At 42.7% G+C, this 22,500-nt stretch overlaps 2 protein-coding genes across 3 annotated transcripts in view; one reads left to right on the top strand and one right to left on the bottom strand.

Moving 5' to 3' along the window:
• cgnb (cingulin b) overlaps positions 1-22,500 on the top strand; it is a 49,848-nt gene that overhangs the window by 15,734 nt on the left and 11,614 nt on the right. Inside the window, exons 6-17 of one of the 2 annotated variants that reach the window (XM_017481725.3) lie at positions 565-697; positions 1,310-1,522; positions 1,746-1,873; positions 3,764-3,790; positions 5,255-5,351; positions 9,218-9,436; positions 10,502-10,594; positions 10,684-10,929; positions 12,512-12,682; positions 14,444-14,605; positions 14,852-14,941; positions 15,045-15,128. In XM_017481725.3, coding sequence (XP_017337214.1) covers positions 565-697; positions 1,310-1,522; positions 1,746-1,873; positions 3,764-3,790; positions 5,255-5,351; positions 9,218-9,436; positions 10,502-10,594; positions 10,684-10,929; positions 12,512-12,682; positions 14,444-14,605; positions 14,852-14,941; positions 15,045-15,128 — 1,663 coding nt within the window. The remainder of the gene's footprint in view (positions 1-564; positions 698-1,309; positions 1,523-1,745; positions 1,874-3,763; positions 3,791-5,254; positions 5,352-9,217; positions 9,437-10,501; positions 10,595-10,683; positions 10,930-12,511; positions 12,683-14,443; positions 14,606-14,851; positions 14,942-15,044; positions 15,129-22,500) is intronic. The other variant, XM_017481726.3, reaches the window with a different exon arrangement.
• Positions 17,251-21,870, bottom strand: LOC128634286 (uncharacterized). Its single transcript, XM_053684797.1, has 2 exons — positions 20,566-21,870; positions 17,251-17,396 (listed from the first exon to the last, which is right to left on the bottom strand). The coding sequence occupies exons 1-2, from the start codon at positions 21,815-21,817 to the stop codon at positions 17,365-17,367; spliced, it is 1,284 nt and encodes a 427-aa protein (XP_053540772.1). The 5' UTR covers positions 21,818-21,870; the 3' UTR covers positions 17,251-17,364.

Here is a 22,500-nt window from a genome sequence, read left to right as displayed (position 1 = left end):
AGAAGCATGTTGGGAACTCTACTTTTTTTCTGCATTGTACTTTAATACAATGCAAAAAAAAATTATATGTTAGCAAGTAATAATGACTTGAATGCATGCAAATTCAACCAATACTTCTCTTTATTAGAATGTTTAAAACAGTTATAAGATTATTAAGCCTATTTCTAGATATTTGTGCTCATTTCAAACTTGGAATTGTTTTATTCTGTTAGCAAAAATGAGCTGCTAATAGAATTGGACCGTTTTAATCTTGAAATGAGTAAATATGTCAATAAATAGGTTTGAATGGTCTTGTATTTGTTATTTACTGAACTTTTAATGAGATCTGTATTAGATAGTGCTTCCATTATTCAGGATATCTTCACTTGATATTGTTTTTGCACTATAAAGCAGCGTAACTTTTGTTTAGCCTGAATCCAATTAGGAATATCTTTTTTTGATCAAAACCCCTGACGGCATATAATCAGCAGTCATCTCAGACTGTGCGTAATCCGAGTTCAGGGCTATGTATTTTGTTCCGTTTGAAAGTGAAGTGATGGGTGAATTTGTCTTCGTTGTGTTCAGATTGGTAGAGCTGCGCTTGGAGAAGGAAGGGGCGGAGTCGCGCTTTCATCAGCAGGAGGATCAGCTGGCTCAGCTACAGGAGGAGCTGAGGAGAGTATCGGAGAGTACACCTCAAACAGACTCACTGCAAATGGTATACAGACGCACCACACCCATGGAGCATTTTTCAGATGGAAAACGTTTAACTAGCTAACTTTTTTTTATTCAGCTTGAGTTTACCGCATCTGGCTGGGCAGCACCTCGGCTTTCAGTGCCACGACGTCCTCAATGTTGTAATTGTAAAGAGTTTCTATGAGATGTGTGTGTACGCCTGGTCATTGCAAGCTAGTTCATTCCTGAGCATCATTTAGTCACTGACAGGACTCAGAAGCCATAAGAGTTACACCATGTGACAGAGTTATTTTAGCCGAATAGCACTTCCTGTGTTTTAGCAGTAATAATAAAATTCTTGATAGATTCTTCAATCAAATTATAACCAAGTCGTGTCAGATTGTTCTCAAAACTTTTCCAATTTGGTCGTACTCACATCTCTTTTTCTTTACAAAGAGTGAAGTGGACTGTTGATTTACTTGAGGCGTACCTAATGCTGGCATGGGATTATGAACCTTTGCTTAATATTTGAGTCTGCATTATATGTGAATATTTATAGCATGCACCCAAACCAAGGCACAATATGCAATATATGTGCATAATCACATGCAGCCCAAAGCTAAACAGCACAGGTTTTAATTTTGCTGATATCTAGGACCTGGTGACGCTTCAGACTGAGCTGGCTGAGGTGGTGATGCTGAGGCAGAAGCTGGAAGAGACACTGCACATGAGAGAGAGGGAGCTCACTGCATTGAAGGGGGCACTGAAGGACGAGGTGGCCGTCCACGACCGAGAGATGGAGGCAGTTAGAGAACAGTACAGCCGAAATATGGAGGCACTTCAAAAAAGCATGGAGCATGTATCGCAGGTGTGTGTGTGTGTGTGTGTGTGTGTGTGTGTCTGTCTGAGTGTGTAAACTTGTAAAAGAGGACTTGGGCTTTCCAGTTATCATATTTATGCGTATTCCTCAATCATTGCATTCTTTAAGAGGTGAAGAGATGTTCCTATAGTTTCTCAGGCATTAGTGTGCATTATTCAAGCCTTCCTCTCTTACTTCAAGAGGTTCTGTTTTAACACCACATTTCCTTTAGTCACAGCAGGAGATAGAGGAAGAGCGGCAGAAAGTGAATGCCTCGATTCTGGTTCTGGAAGAGGAGCTGGACAATTATAGGGAGCAGGGCGAGCACTGGAAGGAGCAGATGACCTCAGTCAAACAGGAGTGAGCTCTACTACTGCACAAACATTCAGACATGATATATTCACATGTACATTTTGCCAGAGGGGAAACATAATGTAATTTTAATTTCATCTTAATTTAAGCATAGTTCCCTGGAAAATTGCCTGTCCACAGGTCTCAGACATCCATCTTCAAAGTGGTTTGTTAATTAATACAAATAATTCTCATTATTATTATTATTATTATTATTATTACTTTCTTAGTAACATTAAATAAATATTTATTCATTCGCCTCACACCGCCAGGGTTGGGGTTCGATTCCCGCGGCTCTGTGTGTGCTTGCATGTTCTCCCCGTGCTGTGGGGGATTCCTCCGGGTACTCTGGTTTCATCCCCCAGTCCAAAGACATGCATGGTAGGCTGATTGGCGTGTCTAAAGTGTCCGTCGTGTGTGTGAGTGTGCCCTGCGATGGATTGACACCCTGTCCAGGGTGTACCCCGCCTTGTGTCCGATGCTTCCTGGGATAGGCTCCAGGTTCCCCTGCGAAAATGAAAAGGAGTAAGCGGTTGAAGGTGGATGGATGAATATCTAATATGTAGCTAAAAATGTGCCATTCCTAAGACTATGTACTTCTCTTAATATAGTATTTAGAAGCTTATTATTATTATTATTATTATTATTATTATTATTATTATTATTATTATTATACATTGTTTTGCTATACAAACAACGTTCTGAAGAATTTTGCATATGGAAAACGCAGAGCCAAATAACCTGTCTGGTTTTCAATTTATCTGCAGCCTAATGTTCATTACATACTTTAGGTTGCTATAGCACACTGACACATATAAATGGCAATGTGCTGCTCTAAGAGTTAAGACTTTGCCCTGCATGAGGCTGCTTTCATACTAGGCTTTTTCCCCTCTACTGTTTTTCATGCAGTTATACCAGAAGCAGTTTACACACGAGTAGAACAGTTTGTGTTGTTGGTGAATTAGGAGCTTAATGATATGCTAATTCTGAGAGTTTTAACCGTCTAACAGCTGTCTAGGCACACAAGCGTTCCTCTTCTGGTGATTTTCTGGTCTTCTAGTCTCCAAAGCTCAGACAAGCTGCATCCTCCTCACCATTGTTGGCGTAAATGTCGTAAATAAATTCTAATCTTTTTCATTTTGTAGTGGGATTGTTATTATGGTTACAGTGTACACGTCAAGTGAAAGTTGTTTTTTTTTTTTTTTTTTTTTTTTTTTTTTTTAATACTCCAGCCGGTGCGTTTTCTGTACAAAATACACTCCTGGTGTTTAAGCAGCCTGAGAGTATCCAAAGTTCAGTCTAATATTTATCAAAGGTGTCATAGGTTGTTTTTTTCCACACAAGTTATCATATGTAAATATGCTCATGGGTTGGGCTGTTGAGAACACAACATCCATTCATCTGTATGGCTAAAAAGTTTAGCTCCAGTGTATTTTAGACTCAGAAGTATGCTTACTACAGTCCAAACAAAACCTTTGTGTTAATATTCGTATTAATAATCATATTCTTCTTAACAGCCTGTCTATCATGTGTAGGAGGACAGTAAAGAATAATTACTCACTTGATTTTCATCACGATCCAATACAGAGACACAGTTTCCTCCACTGGTTTCTTCTGGTTGATATGAGACTAGTTGGACTATATTAGGAGGAGGTGATGTCAGGCCGGTCATTATACAAATCACAGTTAGGAATCTTAAGTTAAATTCCATAAGGAATGACTTCAGTCTATATGCTTTAATTAAGTAGGCCTGATATGACTAATTTATTAAACTAAATGGATAATATAAAAAAAATACTCTAAACTTTAATGTCTCTTACATTTTGTGGTATTTTATGTGCTTTTTATTTGCATGTTGTTGCTCACTTCATGAATTCACCTCTGGTTTCTGTTTGCCAGGCGCAGGCAGCACAGCACATTTCAAAAGTGAGAGAGATCTCTAGATTTACACAAGGGCCTTGGACAACTTAAAGAAGCAATATATAACATTTTTGTGTTTGTCTTTTAACTTATAATATCACTTCTAGACATATAATTGGATACATGATTGAGGCTGAATCTAAAATACCAGAGCTAATACAGTAACGCTTTACATTAAGGTCCCTTCAACAAAGATTATGTACTGCATTAGTAAACATTAACAAACAATACACTTCAGAATGAATAAACTATAAGTAATGTTAACACTTGTATAAATAAGACACATGCATCAGTCAGTGTTTATATCATCCACGACTAATACATCTGCAGTGACTAATATGAATAAATATCCTAATTTAGATTTTCAGTGGTTGTTTGGCAAATTTAATAAATAATGCTGAAGAATGGCTGCCATGATTTACACTTGGAAACCTGAGTCCTAATGAGTATCTACAATGTATAACATGCTACAATTTAATTCATGCTGATTAATTGGACTTGTTTTTTGGTCATGAATGGAATTAATATTATTTAATGCAGATGGGTATAGTTGTATAGATGTGTATAGCTGTTAGATAAGCATCAGTGTTAACTTATTTGGTTACTTTGTTAACTTTACTGATGGTGTATTCATATTGAAGATTAGAGTTATGGTTTATGTTAATGTCCGCTGATGTAATAAATAATCAAGAAACCATAACGTAAAGTGTTACAGGAAATGCTATGTATTGCTTCTTGGAAAAACAACAACTAATAATAATAAGAAGCTAACGAATAACACAACTTTGGGCTTGAAAGCTTTAAATCTAACGCTACAAGCAATTGCTACTTCTATCAAAGTACTGATACATAAGCAAAAGCAAACAAATCATGATTTGCTGCAGTCTGCAGTAATGAGCATGTAATGGATTAAATCAAGGGATATCAAATCATGTTGTAACTAACATGGTGGTTATTTAAAAAATGTTATGTATGATTACGAAATATGTATGATTCTTTAATCATCTCTGTGTGTGTGTGTGTGTGTGTGTGTGTGTGTGTGAGTGTGTGTGCGTGTGTGTGTGCTTGCTCACTCATGGACGTTTAGTTTATGATCTTGCCACCACTTACATATGCCGTGTAAAGGTGAATACTTGTTTAACTAATTGCTTCAAGTGAAAACCTGTGACCTTCCATGGTATACAAATTGTCAAAGCTTCTTCCTTTAAGAAGAGCTCCATATTTGCATTACATTGTGTTAATTTAAAAAACAATATCTTTTTATAGAAGTGAATTTGTTAAACAAGTATTTAAGTTTTTGTGGCCTATTAATTCATATATTGCAGAGGATGATTTTTAGACCTGATGATTGTTATTGTAACTAGCTTTTACATGTGTTCAGTGTTCAGATGTGTGTGTGTGTGTGTGGAGAGAGTTGTGTGTGTGTAGAGAGAGTCGTGTGTGATAATCCTGAATTGTCTGCTTGTCTAGACTGCTGCAGGCTCAGCAGGAGAAGAAGGAACTTGAGGAGAAACTGCTCAGTCTGAAGAAGCAGACATGTGAAACCGACTCGCACTCTTTCACTCAGGTAACACAGTGTTGTTTATTTGCTAATAGAAAGACATTACCTTTATTAGGTAGACAGTATTTATACCTAAATTCATGGGTCATTTATCAGGAACAGTTACCATGCAAGTGCCATCTGTAGGTGTAAAGGGTCGCTATTCGATTCTAATCCAGGTATGATCTCTAACATCGCATATTATCGTTTGATAAACATAGCTAGCTTCACTGCAGTCTTTGTAAATAAAGTTTAGCTACATTATATGACCAAAGGCTTGTGGACACCTGATTATCACACTCGTATGTGTTTGTTGAACATCCCATTCCACATTTATTCCCCCTTTGCTGTTATAATAAGCTCCACTTCTGGGTAGTCTTTCCACTAGATTTTGGTAGGGATTTGTGTTTGTTCAGTCACAAGAGCATTAGTGAGGTTGAGGACAGATACTGATGTTGGGATGTTGAGCAGGCTCCAATTCATCCCAAAAGATATCAGTGTTATGGTCAGGTGTCCACATACTTTTGGCCATATAGTGTTGTTCAGAAAGTAGCAGCCTGTGATCTTACCAGGGAAAGAAAATCAGAGCATATAATAATAGGTTTAATAGCATTTAGCATTTCAGATTAACCATAAAGGCCTAGTTATGATGTTTAAAGCCTTTTTTCTTTTTAATGTTGTTTTTTTTTTTTGCTGATTTTCAGAGGCAATATAGACCATCCTGAGCATTTAGCTAAAGGTAATTTGAACTCTGTCAGGAAAAACAAGATAGCTTTTGAATCACCATTGCACACACAATCATGGATACCATGGTGAATCAATGCTAAATCATCAGTGTTCATTTAAGATTTACCCTGCTGCACACATCTTAATGCAATCAAATATAATGCTGTATTCGTCTAAAGGTCCTATCTTATAATTTCCAAATTTGTCTAGGAAATAACTAAGATAATGCCTCACGAATTCCTACTCGGGTCAGTCCCCTCAACCTTGAGTTCAGCAAGCATTGTCAAATCAATATAACGGTTCACATCATGAGCAGTAAACACAGCAGCATTTCTTACCTTTAAATGAGTTCTAGTTTCTATTTATAAGCAGTAGCTTTAGATCAATAAATATATAGACATATTCACTTGTTAAATCTATAACACTGACTTTATAGTTACTGATTTGAGGAGCTAAATATTAGTGTCTGGTCCGAGTCCACCTTTGTCGAGTCTGAGTCGAGACCAAGTCCTTAGCCAATCCAACCGAGTTGGACTTAAGTCCGAGTCCTTACTGGTCAAGTCAGAGTTTTTAAAATTTTTTCAAAAAAAAAAATTCAAAATTTTTGTTTTGTTTTTTAAATCGCAATTGTAAACTCAACACTGAGCTGTTAAATTAACATTTTAACCTTCACAAACCAATGGCAGCATACATGTAACAAGAATACCACTATTACATCTTGCCATTGATGTTTAATATTTTTATTTCATGTCATCAGCACCTCAACTAGTTTCCTATCAAAAACATTTTTCAAGGAAAAATATATAGAGGTATATGTACAAGTGTATGGTAAATGGTCTGCACTTATATAGCGCTTTTATTGTTATTGTACCACACTATATTGTGTCCTCCAGTTCAAGTTGACATTTCAATTATTTGATGCCTCTCCCCCACAGTTATATAGGCTGAGAGAGAGAGAGAGAGAGAGAGAGAGAGAGAGAGAGAGAGAGAGAGAGAGAGAGAGAGAGAGAGAGAGAGAGAGAACAGAGTAGAGTTAAATTTAGCAGGATATCATAACAAGCGTCATGCTTTTATAACTGCTTTTAATCTGTCTATGAATGACGACAAACTCATTTCTGAACACAGCTCTGTTCTTGTAACTTTTTTCATTTTAATTTATAAAATGAAAAAAAAAACCTATCAGCAGGGTTTATGATATTTACTACATTTAAGAAGTACATTTCACATTTTATGTGAAATCCAAGACTGGAGTCACCAAATGCTAATGTTTAGGGGTGGGTGATATGACTGCAATCTTATTTCACGATATCAATACGTTTTCTCAGGTAGGTCTATCAGTAGTAAATAATAGTATGTAAGAAATATTACAGAAACTGAATAAAGCAATTAAATGTAAAATAAAATAGACTTCACTCTATGACATATACAGTGATTCTTATTCAATTTACTGAAGTTATTCAGTCAAAGGAGTGCGTGATTTTCTTTGTCTTTTGTTGTATGATTAACATTAATGACACAGACAGCAGCAGGTTTATTAGACTACTGTCACTTTAAGACCTAATGCACAGATCCAATATACTGTATTCACACACCTCCAATTTTTTTCCCCAACTGTTCACATTAACTTAAGACATAACCGACCATGTTTGCGTGAATACTTGGCCAGACCTGCATTTTGACATTGTTTGTGTGTGTGTGTGTGTGTGTGTGTGTGTTTTTATTTGACCGTCCAAGCGTAGTAAGCTGCTAAAGAGAACTCAGTTCGGTACTCACACGATGAGGCGGCTTTCTGTGCATGTGCTTCAAGTGTGGCAGGGAGACATTAATTTCTTATCTTAATTTTATGCTGACATACCACCATCCACCCCATCTCACCCATATATATATATATATATATATATATATATATATATATATATATATATATATATATATATATATATATATATATATATATATATATATTAATAATAATAATAATAATAATAATAATAATAATAATAATATAATATACACACACACATATGTAAACTCATTTGTAATTATTTTGTTGCTAGTCTCAATGCTAATAGCTAAATGTGTCATTAAAACATGTACTTAATATACTATTATATTATATTCAACTCATTTAATCGTTTTTTTAACTTCTATTACAACTTTAAGCAAGTATACAGGGAGTTTGGCTTCATCACGTAGGACATCAATAGAGTAGCTTCTTAGCAGCTTTAAATAGCATTAGCTACGCTAATGAACAAATAAGACCTGTTAAACTCACCTCAACATGTCTTTCACAATCATTTAACCCAGTATGGGCAATCAAAAATTGCTGTTGAAAACTTGCAAAATTGTACATTGTAGTGTAGTCTGGGGTGAAGTGCATTTTTTTTTTTTTTTTTTTTTTTTTTTTTTTTTTTTTTTTTTTTTTTTTTTTTTTTTGTATTTTCTTTTTTGTTTTTTTTTGGACACTGCCATGATGCTGTATAACACTACAGTCATACTGAACTGATATGAGAGAGAGAGAGAGAGAGAGAGAGAGATTTTAAAGACTTTAAAGCCCGCCCACAGAGAAAACTGATAGGTTTAGCTAGCAGAAAGAGAGACCAATCAGGATAGGCTCTCTGTCACTCTCACACTCTGCGCCTACTGGTCTTTCACTTGCTCTCAAAAAATCGATTCCCAGGATATTGTATATAATTTGAGGCTGTCAAGGAGCTGCTATCAGTATACAGGAGACTCCCAGAACTTCTGAGATTGGTGGAATATCTGTTTATGTTTTTATTTATTTATTTTTAAATTTACTTTCTTTTCATGTTACGCATGACGTGGACTCGACTGTACTCTGATAAATGACAGAGTCCAAAATGTCCACGTTCGTGTGCGTGACAAGTTCGAGTTCGTCCATAATTGGACTCGAGTCCAGACTTGAGTACCCCAACTCTAGTAAAGATACATCACTCATCACAGTTAGCTGGCTAGCCTGTTGTATATGTTATATAGCCTAAGAAAAGATGAATATGGAGACGCCCATGGTTTTTTCTGCACTTTGTAGGTAGCTCGAATGCACGGAGGTGCATCACTTTCGCAGTAAATCAAATGCAGTATTTAGATACTAAAGTTACATATGTGACATTTGATTGTTGGTCATTTCAAATGAACATCATATTTAGGTTCAGGAGCTGCAGCGCTGTCTCAACGATCTAAAACAGGCACACTTAAAAATCGATGAGCAGAAAGCCGAGCTGGTGAAGAAGGGGGAGGAGCTCCGAGCTCTGAAAAGAACCAGTCAAAACAAAGAACAGGAGCTTGAGGCTGAGATTGACAAACTGAAGGACCAGTCAAAGATGGACAGAGAGGAGCTTTCCAAAGTGCTTGAGAAGAAGCAACAGGTTAGTTGTTTTTTTTTTAAGAGTTTTTAAGGAAGAATTAAGAATTCTTAATATGTGACAGTTAATTTTTTATCTGTTCTCCATTTTTATCAACAGAATGACATAGAAAATATAAACTGCTTGGACGGATAAAACAGAATAAGCATTTAGAAAAAAAATATTAAAATTTAAATTCTGAACTGCGATTATTCCACAAAAGATAAAAAATATTTATCTTTTTCCCCTTTGGTTTGAAATCTGAGGAAATGTATATGTATAACACTATTTTTTGTTTTGTGGAACCATAGAAAATCGGATGGAAACTTAAACAGTTTCCTGGGCGATATGTTTTTGTGCTGGAGATCAGCACAGCTCTGAAAATCTTTCAGCTCCATCAACAAAAATATTTGGGTTACGATTCCATTAGTTAAGAGATGCTGGGTTTTGTAGTTATAAAACACTGATAGATGTAAATGCACCAACCAGGGCTGGAAAACATGCTTCCTAATGTCTGTTACTGTTAATGCAGTGAAGGGATTAATACAACGCACCAGAGTTTAACATTCAGAAATGCCAAAGAGAACATTAGATAGCTTCAAGATTTCTGTCCTTAAAAAGACAAACGTATGTGATACCACAACCAGAGAAAGATGTAATGGGCTAATAATTGAGTAATTGACTTTTATTAAAATAGGTCCACACCTTGTACTTTTCCTTTGACTTTTTACTTGGTGTGCTGCATAACTGTCACTAAATGTTAGGAAAGCTGATACAGAAAAAGCCTGCAGGAAAATGGTTTATACTGTATGTGCAGTGGTGATGATGCAGCAGTGACGGCCTCTACAGCTTCAGGATCCCTTTAGCCTACTAGTAGCATATTTCTTCTGTATTTTTATTTTTTTGGTTAAGTTAAACAATCTTTCAGTGGCAGAGTGGATGATTCAGGGCTGTCACTTCTGTGTGTCTTCATGAATTTGCCTGCACTACATCTCTTTTCATTCCTAATGTTGTGACTTCATAGTCAAGTTGTGACTTCTTCTTCTCCTTGTTTTCTCAGTCCTCTTTACTTCTCTGCCCTTTCCACAGTCTTTAGTATCATCTCAGGATCCTACCAGTACAGACAGTACTCGGGACCTTCAGGAGGCCAACAATCGCCTTAGAGAGAGAATTTCCCGCATGGTACAGTGGTCATGTACAGATTGACATGATTTAATCAAAAACAAATACGTTGTGTATAATAAATAGTGTGTGCATTTTCTTTTGCACAGTCCCGACTGCACAACAGTCTGCCTGACAGTGGGGCTTCAGATGCTCTGGAGGAGGAGAACCGGTATCTGAAGACGCAGCTGGAGGAAGCTCGGCGTGCAGCGTCCCGCCTCAGCCACGAGAAAGAGGAACTCGGTCGCCAACTGGAGGAAAAAGAAGCAGAGAGAGAAACCCTGCGCCGTGGCAAAGCAGACCTCGAAGAGCAGAAGAGGCTGCTTGACCGAGCACTGGAGAAGATGAACAAAGATGTAAGTGTGTGTATGTGAAAGTGTGCTCGCTTTTCGGTGTTTAATGGTATAAAACACTGCAGCAATAATGCAGATATTCAATTATTTGCTTGGGGGAAACTTTCATAATTTTTTATTTCGACTTCAAACCTGACCCTGTATCTTACAGCAGGACTGAGTGATATAACAAAAAATATAGACCATAATGAACCATATAATGATTCATGAGGCCTCATATAATGAGGCATTTCAACAATACTGAATATGTATCATGATGTATAGGTTAAATAAATATTAGTAAATGGGTTATATAATGAATCATATAATGATTCTGGAAGGCATTTCAGCAATACTGGATATGTATCATGATATATAGTTTAAATAAATATCAATAAATTGGTTTTATAAAATTTCCTTTAATTAACATTATTTTTTAAAGAAAATTAATATAATCTGTTTAAAACTGAAAATGAGAAAAAACATCTGTAAAAAAGTTATCAACTGCTTCTAGTCAGATTATATTTTAGTTCACCACTAAGCTAGCTCGCTGTACTAATAGTATATAGCAAACCAATATGAGTGAATGAAGTGATGGCATAAACCAAGGCAGCTAACACTAGGTACATTTCATGAATCTATATTTACCTCAGCGAACACTCAAAATATTTTAAGGTTGGCCAGTCACTTTTTAAAAGAAATGCACTGACAGAACGAACAGAGGATACAAGAACACTTCTTCAGCTGGGTAAAGCTAGATGGAAATCATGGAGCGTAGCGATTATTTTTTCCTCTTAAAAATAGACTGTATTGCGTGTAAATGTTAACTGAAGCTCTATTTGGTATACTACATTTGCTACTTATACTTACATTGCATTGATTAAAACAATGGCTTAGGTAATGTCCGCTAGCTGGCAAATGGTAGCTCAATCAGTCATGACTTAAGCTCCAAAATCTTTTCAGTAAAATCAATATACCTGCCAATAATATATGACTACAGATTAGCATTTTACTTATTAATTAATAATGCTGTGCATCCCACTTTGAGTTAGACCATGCGATGTGAGCCAGTTGTATTTACTGTGCAAAAACCAATTTTTACAAGATGGCGACTTCCATTTCAACTCAGAAAAGGCTTCAAAAGTACACCATTTTACAGTTTTATTTGTTTTACAATTGTTATTTGTTTTCTTTATTGTCTGCTTGGTTTTGTGGCATAAAGTCTCATTAAAAAGACTAACTTGTCTAGAATAGTTGTTTTTTTTTTTTTTTTTTTTTTTTTTTTTTTTTTTTTTTTTTTTTTTTTTTTTTTTTTTTTTTTTTTTACACTATCTTGTAATTTATCCAATTTATACAACAGCACAAAAAGCTAATTCATAACAAATTATAATTCCATCACCCGTTTGTTTACACTGAATTTCCACAGAGTTTTTCTTTTGCATCACTACATTTTATACTTGTTAAGTGTACAGTGTAAATGAATGAGGCTATTTTTCCAGTCACCAGTTGGTAATTTTTAATTGCGTATTGTTAGGGGGGAAAATATTGTGATCAGTATGATTATTCTATCAATAGTGTTTAACACCTGTATATTACTGTATCACAGATAGACCTGATGATGGGCGATTCCCGGCAGTCTGTGCAGAATCTGCAGTCTCAGCTGGATGAGTTTAGAGATCGCTCTCGTAAGGAGCTTCAGGAATCTCAGAGGCTAAACAAGGACCGACTGGTTGAGCTGCAAAGAACTCAGAACAGCCTCAAAGCAGCACAGGAAGAGGTGAGGGAGACGTGCAGGACCATTAGGTGGCTGTTGGTCCTTCTCTGTAGCTAACTAGTATCCATGATATTTAAAGGTGCAACAATCTTTTTTTAATTATTATTTTTTATTCCTTACTTGTACAAATAACCTAGAAAACAGACAGGACATGATACAAAAAATAATGGTTAAGTAATGGCATTAGCACATGTTTATTATGTGGCTGAGAAAACGCTTTGTCTGTGTTTAAATGAGTCTTTTCGCAATCATTTTATAGACATGCCCCCATGCCCCTTTGCTCCGCCCCATCTCAGTCTGTTCAAAAAGAAAACCATTGCAGAATCCAATAAGCGACAAGTGCAGCTTCATACTTTTTACTGCGAGTAAAATTTTTTTTGAAAAAAAGCATCTTCCTACACGTCTGAGCCTCCCTGATATACACTAACCTATAGCCAACTCATGAAATTGCTGTTTTATTTATGAAAGAGGACCAGAGAGATGTTAACTCTGCTAATGAGATCTGCGCTACATCCAGTATTTGGACAGAATTCATACAATAGAACTGTCATAAAAGGTTAGACAGTCATCATGTAAGTAAGCAATAACGCACTCCAGAACATGCGGTTATATGAAAAGAATCCAGTTTGGGGCGGTAATGGCATCACACTACCCCAGCATGGACTATTTTTGTCTAACAGCATGGTCTGTCAGGTTACTCCACAGTGATTTGCCAACGATTACAGTGTTCTTAATGATTACAATGTTATTAATGACCGATGCATCATGCATTTAACGCTTATAATTAAGATTTAATGTTATGCAACATCCACAAGAAAAGTTCCTGTTCCTACTTTCATTATATGCACAATAAAACAGTACTTTCTTCACTAGCATCTCTCTCTCGTTCTCAAAAATGGCAGCTTGTCATTTTACTGAGAAATCCGAAAGTGTAAACTTCTGTCTTGTAGATTTAACGGGAAACTTTGCAAAGCTCTGACATCTGAGACTCCTTCTATAAATATTAAATTAACGTCTCCTAACCGAAAGAAATGTCTCTTTAATTTCTTTATTCCTGTTATGTCTGAAGGTAAAAGATAATTAAATCAGGCATTAGTGAGATAAGATTACTCTGCTAGCTTCCATATAATACACTTCACTAGCCTGCCTGTCTCAGTGTTCTGCCCATGCAAAGTAAAGACAATTTGTTTAAAAGGGAAGCATCTGATACTTTAACGAGCATTTTATTGCCCTGCTGATTGTATTACTACGTATCACACTTTGATATACAGGTTACTGTGCAAACTAAGACTTAAAGCTGTTTGAGATGTTTGTAACATCAGCTTGGTTTTTAAAAATTGATTATAGATTCACTAACAATTACTTTTTATTGTTATTTTTTGGTTTTGTATTTTCTTGGTCAATCTTTCTTACCAGCTATATGCCACCTACTTGACTTCAGAGGACATGCTACAGATTAGCCATTAACCTTCTGTAGAAACCTGACTGCTGAGGAATGCAGTGAAACCGTCGTGTTTTGCATGTTTAATCTATTGGGGAAATGTCACTCCATCATCGTGATGTTTATGTATGTCTGTTTCAGTTGCTGTTCGCTTGAAATGTGGTCTAGGTGTGGTTTTTAACCCGTTCTCTCATGAACCTCGTGCTTTGTGCTCTTTTATTTTTAATCATGCCCAATTGTCTTGAATCAACTACCAGCTAATCATCGTTGCTTGAATTTACTATTCCTCATCGCACACGGCTCTGTATGGTGATGTGTATCAGGTTTCACGTCTAAAGAAGGAACTGCTGGTGTGTTCTGAGGAGAGGGATAGCGCTCAGCTGGATAAGGAGCTTCTGAGCAGCCGTCTCAAGCACAAGGAGACTGAGCTGGACAGTGAGAGGACTTCACAGACAGACCGCAGCAGAGAGATACGGCTTCTAGAGGTTTGTGTGCGTACATGCATGTGTTAAGTTGTTTCTCCTTGTACTTTTTCTGCTGGTACAAAGGCAGTTAATTTGACAATCAAATCTATGACAGCACATTGTCTGATTGGAATTGTACAGGATCTGATTACACTGAACAGGCCCGAGTGTTTCCTGTTAAAGCACTATATAAAGATGCACTTTGATATAGTAATGTGTGTCAGTGTATATGTATATGTATGTAATACATCCTTGTCTATGTCTTAGGATAAAGTAAAGACTTTGGAGATAGAATTGGATGAGGAAAAGACTGGAGCTGAGCTTCTGAACGAGCGCATCACACGCACTCGAGAGCAGGTAGCTAAACGCACACGGCCAAATATCCTGTTTATTTGGTTTTTTTAATATAGTTTGAGAAAAATACCCCCACCTTGTTTTTTGTTTTTTTTTTGCTTTTAAGGTGGACCAACTCCGCTCTGAGCTGATGCAAGAGCGCTCAGCCAGAAATGACCTTGAGATGGACAAGAGTTCACTGGAGAGACAGGTACACAGGTTTTATACACTGTGTCACAATGATCACAAGGTCTTCGCTAAGCATTTAAACAAAGAAATCCTAAACTTGTATGGTTTTTGTTGTCATACATGTAAATGATCAACTAATCATTCCCCCCCACAGTTGTTTCAGTACATAATATATCAATACACTCACCGTTCACTTTAATTCGTACAAGTACACCTGCTCTTTCATGTAATTCAGTCTTCAACTGTCCAATTTTGCTGATCTTGTGTCCACGAGGTAGCCTCAGATTCCTGTTCCGAGCTGACAGGAATGGAACCTGACGTGGTCTTATACTGTTGTAGCTCATCCACCTCAAGGTTCAGCATGTTGTGGGCTCTGAGATCCTTTTCTGCTTACCACAGTTGTAAAGAGTGTTTATTTGAGCTTACGTAGCCTTCCTGTCAGCTTGAACCAGTCTAGCCATTCTCCTCTGACCTCATTTTCGCACCATGCTGTGTAACTCAAAAGACAGTTGTGTGTGAAAATCCCAGGAGATCAGTAGTTTCTGAAATACTCAGACCAGCCTGTCCAACACCAGTGAACATTAACTAAAGCTCTTGACCTGTATCTGCATTAATTATTTGCATTGTGCTGCCGCCACATGATTGGCTGTTTATATAACTGCATGAATGAGCAGGTGTACAGGTGTTCTTATTAAATTGGCCAGTGAGTCTATATCAGAACTGAACAAAACACTTGCACTCAAAATGGCTAACTTGTTCAGTCTCTAATTCCTCTAGGGTAGTTTATTTGGGTCTGATGTGTTCCCGTTGTGTCTGCTCCATTAAGGCTTTCTCAGGGATTCTCTGGAAGACTGCTTCAGGGGTGCTGCAGTATAGTTAAGTAGTTTCTGAAGTAAAACATTAATTATCTGGTTACTTGAATGGTCAGGCATTAGTAAATAAAAAGCCTCATCGTTTATTGCAGCAGCCGTTTTGACAGATGAACACACAGATGCACAGTGTCTTGCGGTCTTATCTGATTTCTTATAGAGCTAAAACCATTTAGCACAATAGGGTGCTGTAAGCGATTAGGGCAGTGGTTTTCAAAGTGGGGGCCGCCAGGGGGCTCCTGGGAAGCCTCAACAATTTGGTGTGTATGTGTGTATGTGTGTATATATATATATATATATATATATATATATATATATATATATATATATATATATATATATATATATATATATATATATATGCGCATTATATATATATATATATATATATATATATATATATATATATATGTTATACAGGCAATTCCAAATGTAATGTAAAGATGTAATTATTAATAAAAAAAAAGGGGGATATATTCAGAAGTTTGTATTTTTAATGTGTTTTAAAGACATCTTGCAAAAGAGGGGCCTCGGTCAAATGTTAATGCCATCTGGGGGGCTTTGCCCTGGAAAAGTTTGGGAACCCCTGGATTAGGGTACAATTTTTTTATTTATTATTATTATTATTATTTTAAATATGCAAAAAGCTTTGAAAAAAACTTGAGTGGTTAGTGCCCTCTAGTGTTTGACAGTGTGTGAAAAAAGGATCAGATTCATGAAAGTGATTTTCCTATAAAACATTTAAAGCTTGATTTCTGTCATTACCAACACATTTGTGGAGTCTGGTTTTACACCCATGATAACCAGATATCTATTCAAACGCATCTCACATATAAGATAAAATGTGATTTTGGCACCCGAGTGTTGCAACACAAAACATGTTCACTCTATCAGGATATTGTTAGTTCGAATCCCACCAGTGCCACAGCCATCTATGGCCAAAAATGCAAGGGAGCAATCTTGGCCGTGCTCTCTGGGTGGAAGGGGCATACTCGCTCTCTCCTGTCAAAGTCAGCTTCATAGTCATTTTTAGCACATTGCATGACAATGGAAAAAAACGAAATATAATTCCTTCAGGAGACACAAAATCATACAAAATCTAACAAGTCACATAAATAGGGATATATATATATATATAATTATATATATATATATATATTGTGAGGAATTAGCCCGGGGAAGGGCGGCGTACAGACCCACAGGAGACCAAAGGGTGGTTGCAGACGGTGCTTTATTGTGGCTAGGGTGAGGTGAACGTGCGATAAATGAAAGAGTGCGGGGGTTTGTGAAGGCGTGACGGCCGGCGGAGTCGACTCGTGGCGGAGGCGGGATTCCCGAGGCGGGGCGGGGGTTTTCCCGGGCCGGCGTCCTCCGTGTGTGCGACTCTCACTATCCGGCGGTCTCGTCCGCGCTTACGACTCCTGGAGAGAGGGAGAGAGAGAGAGAGAAGAATTTAGCGTGAGGCGTGAGGTTACCGTCGTGATCGGAGGTTGCGAATCGCTGCAAACACGCACGGAGTCCGTTTTGACGCCACGATATTCTCTTCCGCTTCCCGGCCGGAAGCGCGCTCTTTTATCCTCCTCCGTCGTCGCCTGAGTGGTGGGACTTCCCCGTTGGATCCGCCAATCGCGGGCCGGAGTCGCGTCAGCCCCGCCCTGCCGCGGCGGTCCTTCCAGCTGGCGGAATGTTCGGCAGGAAGCTGCCCACGTCGTGCCGGTGCGGCAGTCGGAGAAGGAGCGTTTTCCCTCTGGTGTGCGCCGGATCTCTGCCGGTCGCGACAGTACCCCCCCCTCAGCTCCGAGCCTACTGCCGCTCGGTGGTGGGCCCAGAGGGCGTCTCGTCGTGAGAGCCCATCCGCGTTACCATGCTGGGCCCCTGCCCGGTGCTTAACCTGAAAAGAGAAGTCTTGTAAGGCGAGGAACCAGCGGGTTACCCGGGCGTTGGTGTCCTTCGCCTTGGCCATCCACTGCAGGGGGGCGTGGTCGGTTATGAGGATGAAGTGCCTGCCCGCCAGATAGTATCGCAGCTCCTCGATGGCCCATTTTATTGCTAGTGCCTCCCGCTCGACCGCCGCATACTTCCTCTCGGCCGGGGACAGCTTCCGGCTGATGTAGAGGACTGGGTGTTCTTCCCCGTCGAAGGTCTGGGAGAGGACGGCACCCAGCCCGGTCTCGGACGCATCAGTATGTACAGTGAACGGGAGGTCAAAGTCCGGGTTGCGGAGTATCGGCGCGCTGGTGAGGGCTTCTTTTAGGGCCTGGAAGGCCCTTTCTGCATCGGCTGTCCACCTCACCTGGTCTGGCTGGCCCTTCTTTGTGAGGTCTGAGAGGGGAGAGGCTACAGCAGAAAAGTTAGGCACGAACCTGCGATAGTAGCCCGCCAATCCCAAGAAGGCACGTACCTGTTTTTTCGACGTTGGACGTGGGTAGTCCTTCACAGCCTCGATCTTTTTTTGTTGGGGCTTCAGCATCCCCCGTCCGATGCGGTATCCCAGGTACTGGGCTTCCGTCAGCCCTAGGTGGCATTTCTTTGGGTTCGCCGTCAGGCCGGCCTCCCGGAGGGCTTTCAGGATCTCCCTGAGGTGGAACAGGTGGTCGGCCCAGGTGGAGGAGTGTATGACCACGTCGTCCAGGTAGGCCGCGGCAAACTGTCGGTGGGGTCGCAGGAGGATGTCCATTAGCCGCTGGAACGTGGCGGGCGCCCCGTGCAGCCCAAAGGGGAGAACCCGGTACTGCCAGTGGCCGGTGGCCGTGCTAAAGGCTGTCTTGGGCCTTGCCTCCGGTGCGAGCGCCACTTGCCAATAGCCTTTGGTGAGGTCCAGGGTCGATATGAATCGGGCTCTCCCCAGCCTCTCAATCAGGTCGTCCACTCTGGGGAGGGGGTAGCTGTCAAACTCCGACACCTGGTTCAGCTTCCGGAAGTCATTGCATAGCCTCATGCTCCCATCCGGCTTCGGCACGACGACGATGGGGCTGGACCAGGGGCTGCTGGACTCCTCGATGATGTGGTCCCGCAGCATGCGACTGATTTCCTCCTCGATGGCCTGGCGCCGGGCCTCGGGGACACGGTATGGCCTTTGTCTCACCACTACACCGGGAGGAGTCTTGATTTCATGCTGGACCAGCTGAGTCATTCCCGGGGCAGCCGAAAACACATCTGCAAACTGGTCGGTCAGCTCGGTAAGCTCCTGTCTTTGGGTGGGGGTGAGGTCCTCCCCGAAGCCGACCAAGGTACCCTTGCCCCGGTCCGAGTCCTGAACTGCGAACGCCGACACCACCGGGGTTGGTTCCACCCACTTTTTCAGCAGGTTTATGTGGTATAGCTTCCCGTCCTTCGGCTTACCGGGTTGCTCTAGGCGGTAGTTGACTGGGCCCCGGCGCTCGAGGACAGTGTATGGACCTTGCCACCGGGCGAGGAACTTGCAGGCGCTGCTGGGCACTAACAGGAGGACCCGGTCCCCCGGCTGGAATTCCCGGGGCTGTGCGGGGCGGTTGTATACCTTCTTCTGCTCCTCCTGCGCCGCCAGCATGTGCTCCCGGACGATGGGGCCCACCCTGTCAATCCTGGCTTGCATGTCCTGCACGTACTCGACGACGGAGCGGAACGGGGATGGTTGCTCCTCCCAGGCTTCGCGGGCTACATCCAACAATCCCCGCGGCCGCCGCCCGAACAGGAGCTCGAAGGGCGTGAAGCCCGTGGACGCCTGGGGGCACTCCCGAACGGCGAAGAGTACGTAGGGGAGGAGGAGGTCCCAGTTCCTCCCCTCCTCGTCCACCACCCGGCGCAGCATCCGCTTGAGGGTCTGATTGAACCTTTCAACAAGTCCGTCGGTTTGGGGGTGGTAGACGGACGTCCGGAGGTGCTTCACCTGTAACATACGACACAAATCCGCCATTAGCTTCGAGACAAACGGCGTACCTTGGTCGGTCAACACGTCCTTGGGGATCCCCACTCGACTGAAGAGGAGTACCAGCTCCCTGGCGATGTTTTGCGAGGTGGCCTTGCGGAGCGGCACCGCCTCAGGGTACCGAGTGGCGTAGTCGACCAGGACCAGGATGTATTCATGGCCCCGGGCCGACTTGGGTAGGGGCCCCACGAGATCCATGCCCACTCGCTCAAACGGGACACCGATGATGGGCAGGGGTATCAGGGGCGCCGGCGGGGGCCTCCGCGGGGCCGTGCGTTGGCACTGCGGGCACTGTTGACAAAAGGTCCGGACCTCCGCGTCCATCCCGGGCCACACGAAGCGGTCCCGCAGTTTCTCCAGGGTATTTCGGGCCCCCAGGTGGCCGCCGAGGGGATGGGTGTGGGCTAGGTGTAATAAGATGGCTGTCTTGGCTCGGGGTACCACCAGTAGGTCCACCTGCTCCCCGCGGCGGCAGGCCCGTTGGTACAGGAGCCCCCCTCGGACGAGGAAGTACGATGTGGGGAGCCTCAGGTCTGGGCTCTGGTCGACCCCCTCTATCACCCGTACCTGGGCCCAGCAGTGCTTCAGTCGGTCGTCCTCCTTCTGTTCCCGACCGAACTTTCCCTCCCGGTTTACCTGGGGAAAGACAGATGACAGAGGGTTAGTAGTTTGGGGGGTCTTACCTTCTGAGGTGGCCTCTCCGTCGTCCTGGGCCAGGTAGGCCGGCCGGGTTGGGATCCCCTTCCCCCGCCGCCGCGGTCTCCAGGACTCGGCTCTCGGTACCACCCGGAATCCTGGCCAGTCTCGTCCCAGGAGGAGGGGCACGGGGAGTTCGGGGATGATTCCGACCTGGAGGGGCCAGGTGCTGGCTTCGCTCCGGATCTGGACCTCAGCTGAGGGGACCTCCCGGGTGTCCCCATGGACGCATGTCACGGTAAGCGTCCCGCTTGGTCGGCGCCCCTCAGGCAGGACGGAGGGTTGGGCAAGGGTCACCGTGCTCCCGGTGTCCAGTAGGGCGGTTACCGGTCTCCCTTCGACCCACACCGTCACGGAGGGCGCCTCCGGCGGTTGCTGCTGATGGAGGGCGCAGCCTGCCAGCCATGGTTTTGTAAGCAGCCGGCCGGCTTCCCTCTCCGGCTCTGTAGGCATGGGCTCGTCTCGGGGGTGTTCACAAGTGGGCGCCCTCTGTGGGTTCCTCCAGATGCAGGGCCGGGTCTGGCGGTCAGACCGGGGGCCCTGGGCACCGAGGGGCCGATCGAGGTGCTGCTGCTCCCCGGAGTCGAGCTCCAGGGTGGCCAAGGTTCGCTCCAGGGCAGTCAGGAGTTCCTGGGGCGTAGTTGGGGCGTGGGCCCCCACGGCCTGTCTCTCTGCCCGGGGTAGCGCTCTCAGGAAACGGTCGACCGCCACCTTCTCCGCCACCTCCGAGGCGGTATGCCGATCCGGTCGGAGCCATCGTTTGGTGATCCGGAGGAGGGCGTTCATCTGGCAACGTGGTCGAGCACCTGTTCGATAAACCCAACGATGGAATTCAGTAGCGGCCCGGCCAGGGGTTCGGCCACACCACGCCAGGACTCCCTCCTTCATCGCCAGGTAGTCTGTAGCCTCCTCCGGGTCGAGGGCATAGTAGGCTGTTCGGGCCTCTCCCGTGAGCAGGGGACCAAGGGCCCGGGGCCAGTCGTCACGGTCCCACCCCTCCCGGCAGGCGATACTCTCGAAGGTCTCGAAGTACGCCTCAAGGTCCTCTTCGGGGCCAAGGGGGGGTAGTAGGCGGCGGATCTCGCTGGTTGCGTCGGGGAGAGGCGTGGAGGCGGCGGGGGTCTCAGTCCTCATGGCGATCAGTGTCTGTGTGGCGACCTGAAGGCTTTCGGCGAGCTGCTGCGTCACGGCGTGCTGCTGGAGGCTGGTCTCCAGCAAGTGTTGCAGGGTGGGGTCCATTTTTTTTTTTTTTTTTTTTTTTTTTTTTTTTTTTTTTTCCTCTCTCTCTCGCGGGTTTATTTATAAACTTTTTTTTTTTTTTTTTTTTTTTTTTTTTTTTTGTGTGTTTTCCTTTTGATGGGTTTTTTTTTTTTTTTTTTTCTTTGCAGTAGGCGGGTCTGTACTATGCCTGCATCCTCCACCAGTTGTGAGGAATTAGCCCGGGGAAGGGCGGCGTACAGACCCACAGGAGACCAAAGGGTGGTTGCAGACGGTGCTTTATTGTGGCTAGGGTGAGGTGAACGTGCGATAAATGAAAGAGTGCGGGGGTTTGTGAAGGCGTGACGGCCGGCGGAGTCGACTCGTGGCGGAGGCGGGATTCCCGAGGCGGGGCGGGGGTTTTCCCGGGCCGGCGTCCTCCGTGTGTGCGACTCTCACTATCCGGCGGTCTCGTCCGCGCTTACGACTCCTGGAGAGAGGGAGAGAGAGAGAGAGAAGAATTTAGCGTGAGGCGTGAGGTTACCGTCGTGATCGGAGGTTGCGAATCGCTGCAAACACGCACGGAGTCCGTTTTGACGCCACGATATTCTCTTCCGCTTCCCGGCCGGAAGCGCGCTCTTTTATCCTCCTCCGTCGTCGCCTGAGTGGTGGGACTTCCCCGTTGGATCCGCCAATCGCGGGCCGGAGTCGCGTCAGCCCCGCCC

This window comes from Ictalurus punctatus, chromosome 12 (assembly GCF_001660625.3).
Source record: "Ictalurus punctatus breed USDA103 chromosome 12, Coco_2.0, whole genome shotgun sequence".
Lineage (NCBI taxonomy): Eukaryota > Metazoa > Chordata > Actinopteri > Siluriformes > Ictaluridae > Ictalurus > Ictalurus punctatus.
This window is presented reverse-complemented; position numbering and strand designations above follow the sequence as displayed.

Coding starts and splice junctions, on each gene's coding strand:
- LOC128634286 (XM_053684797.1), bottom strand. CDS start 21,817: ATGGACCCCACCCTGCAACACTTGCTGGAGACCAGCCTCCAGCAGCAC. Junction 17,397..20,565: donor CGGAGAGGCCACCTCAGAAG/GTAAGACCCCCC, acceptor CCCTCTCTCCAG/GAGTCGTAAGCGCGGACGAG.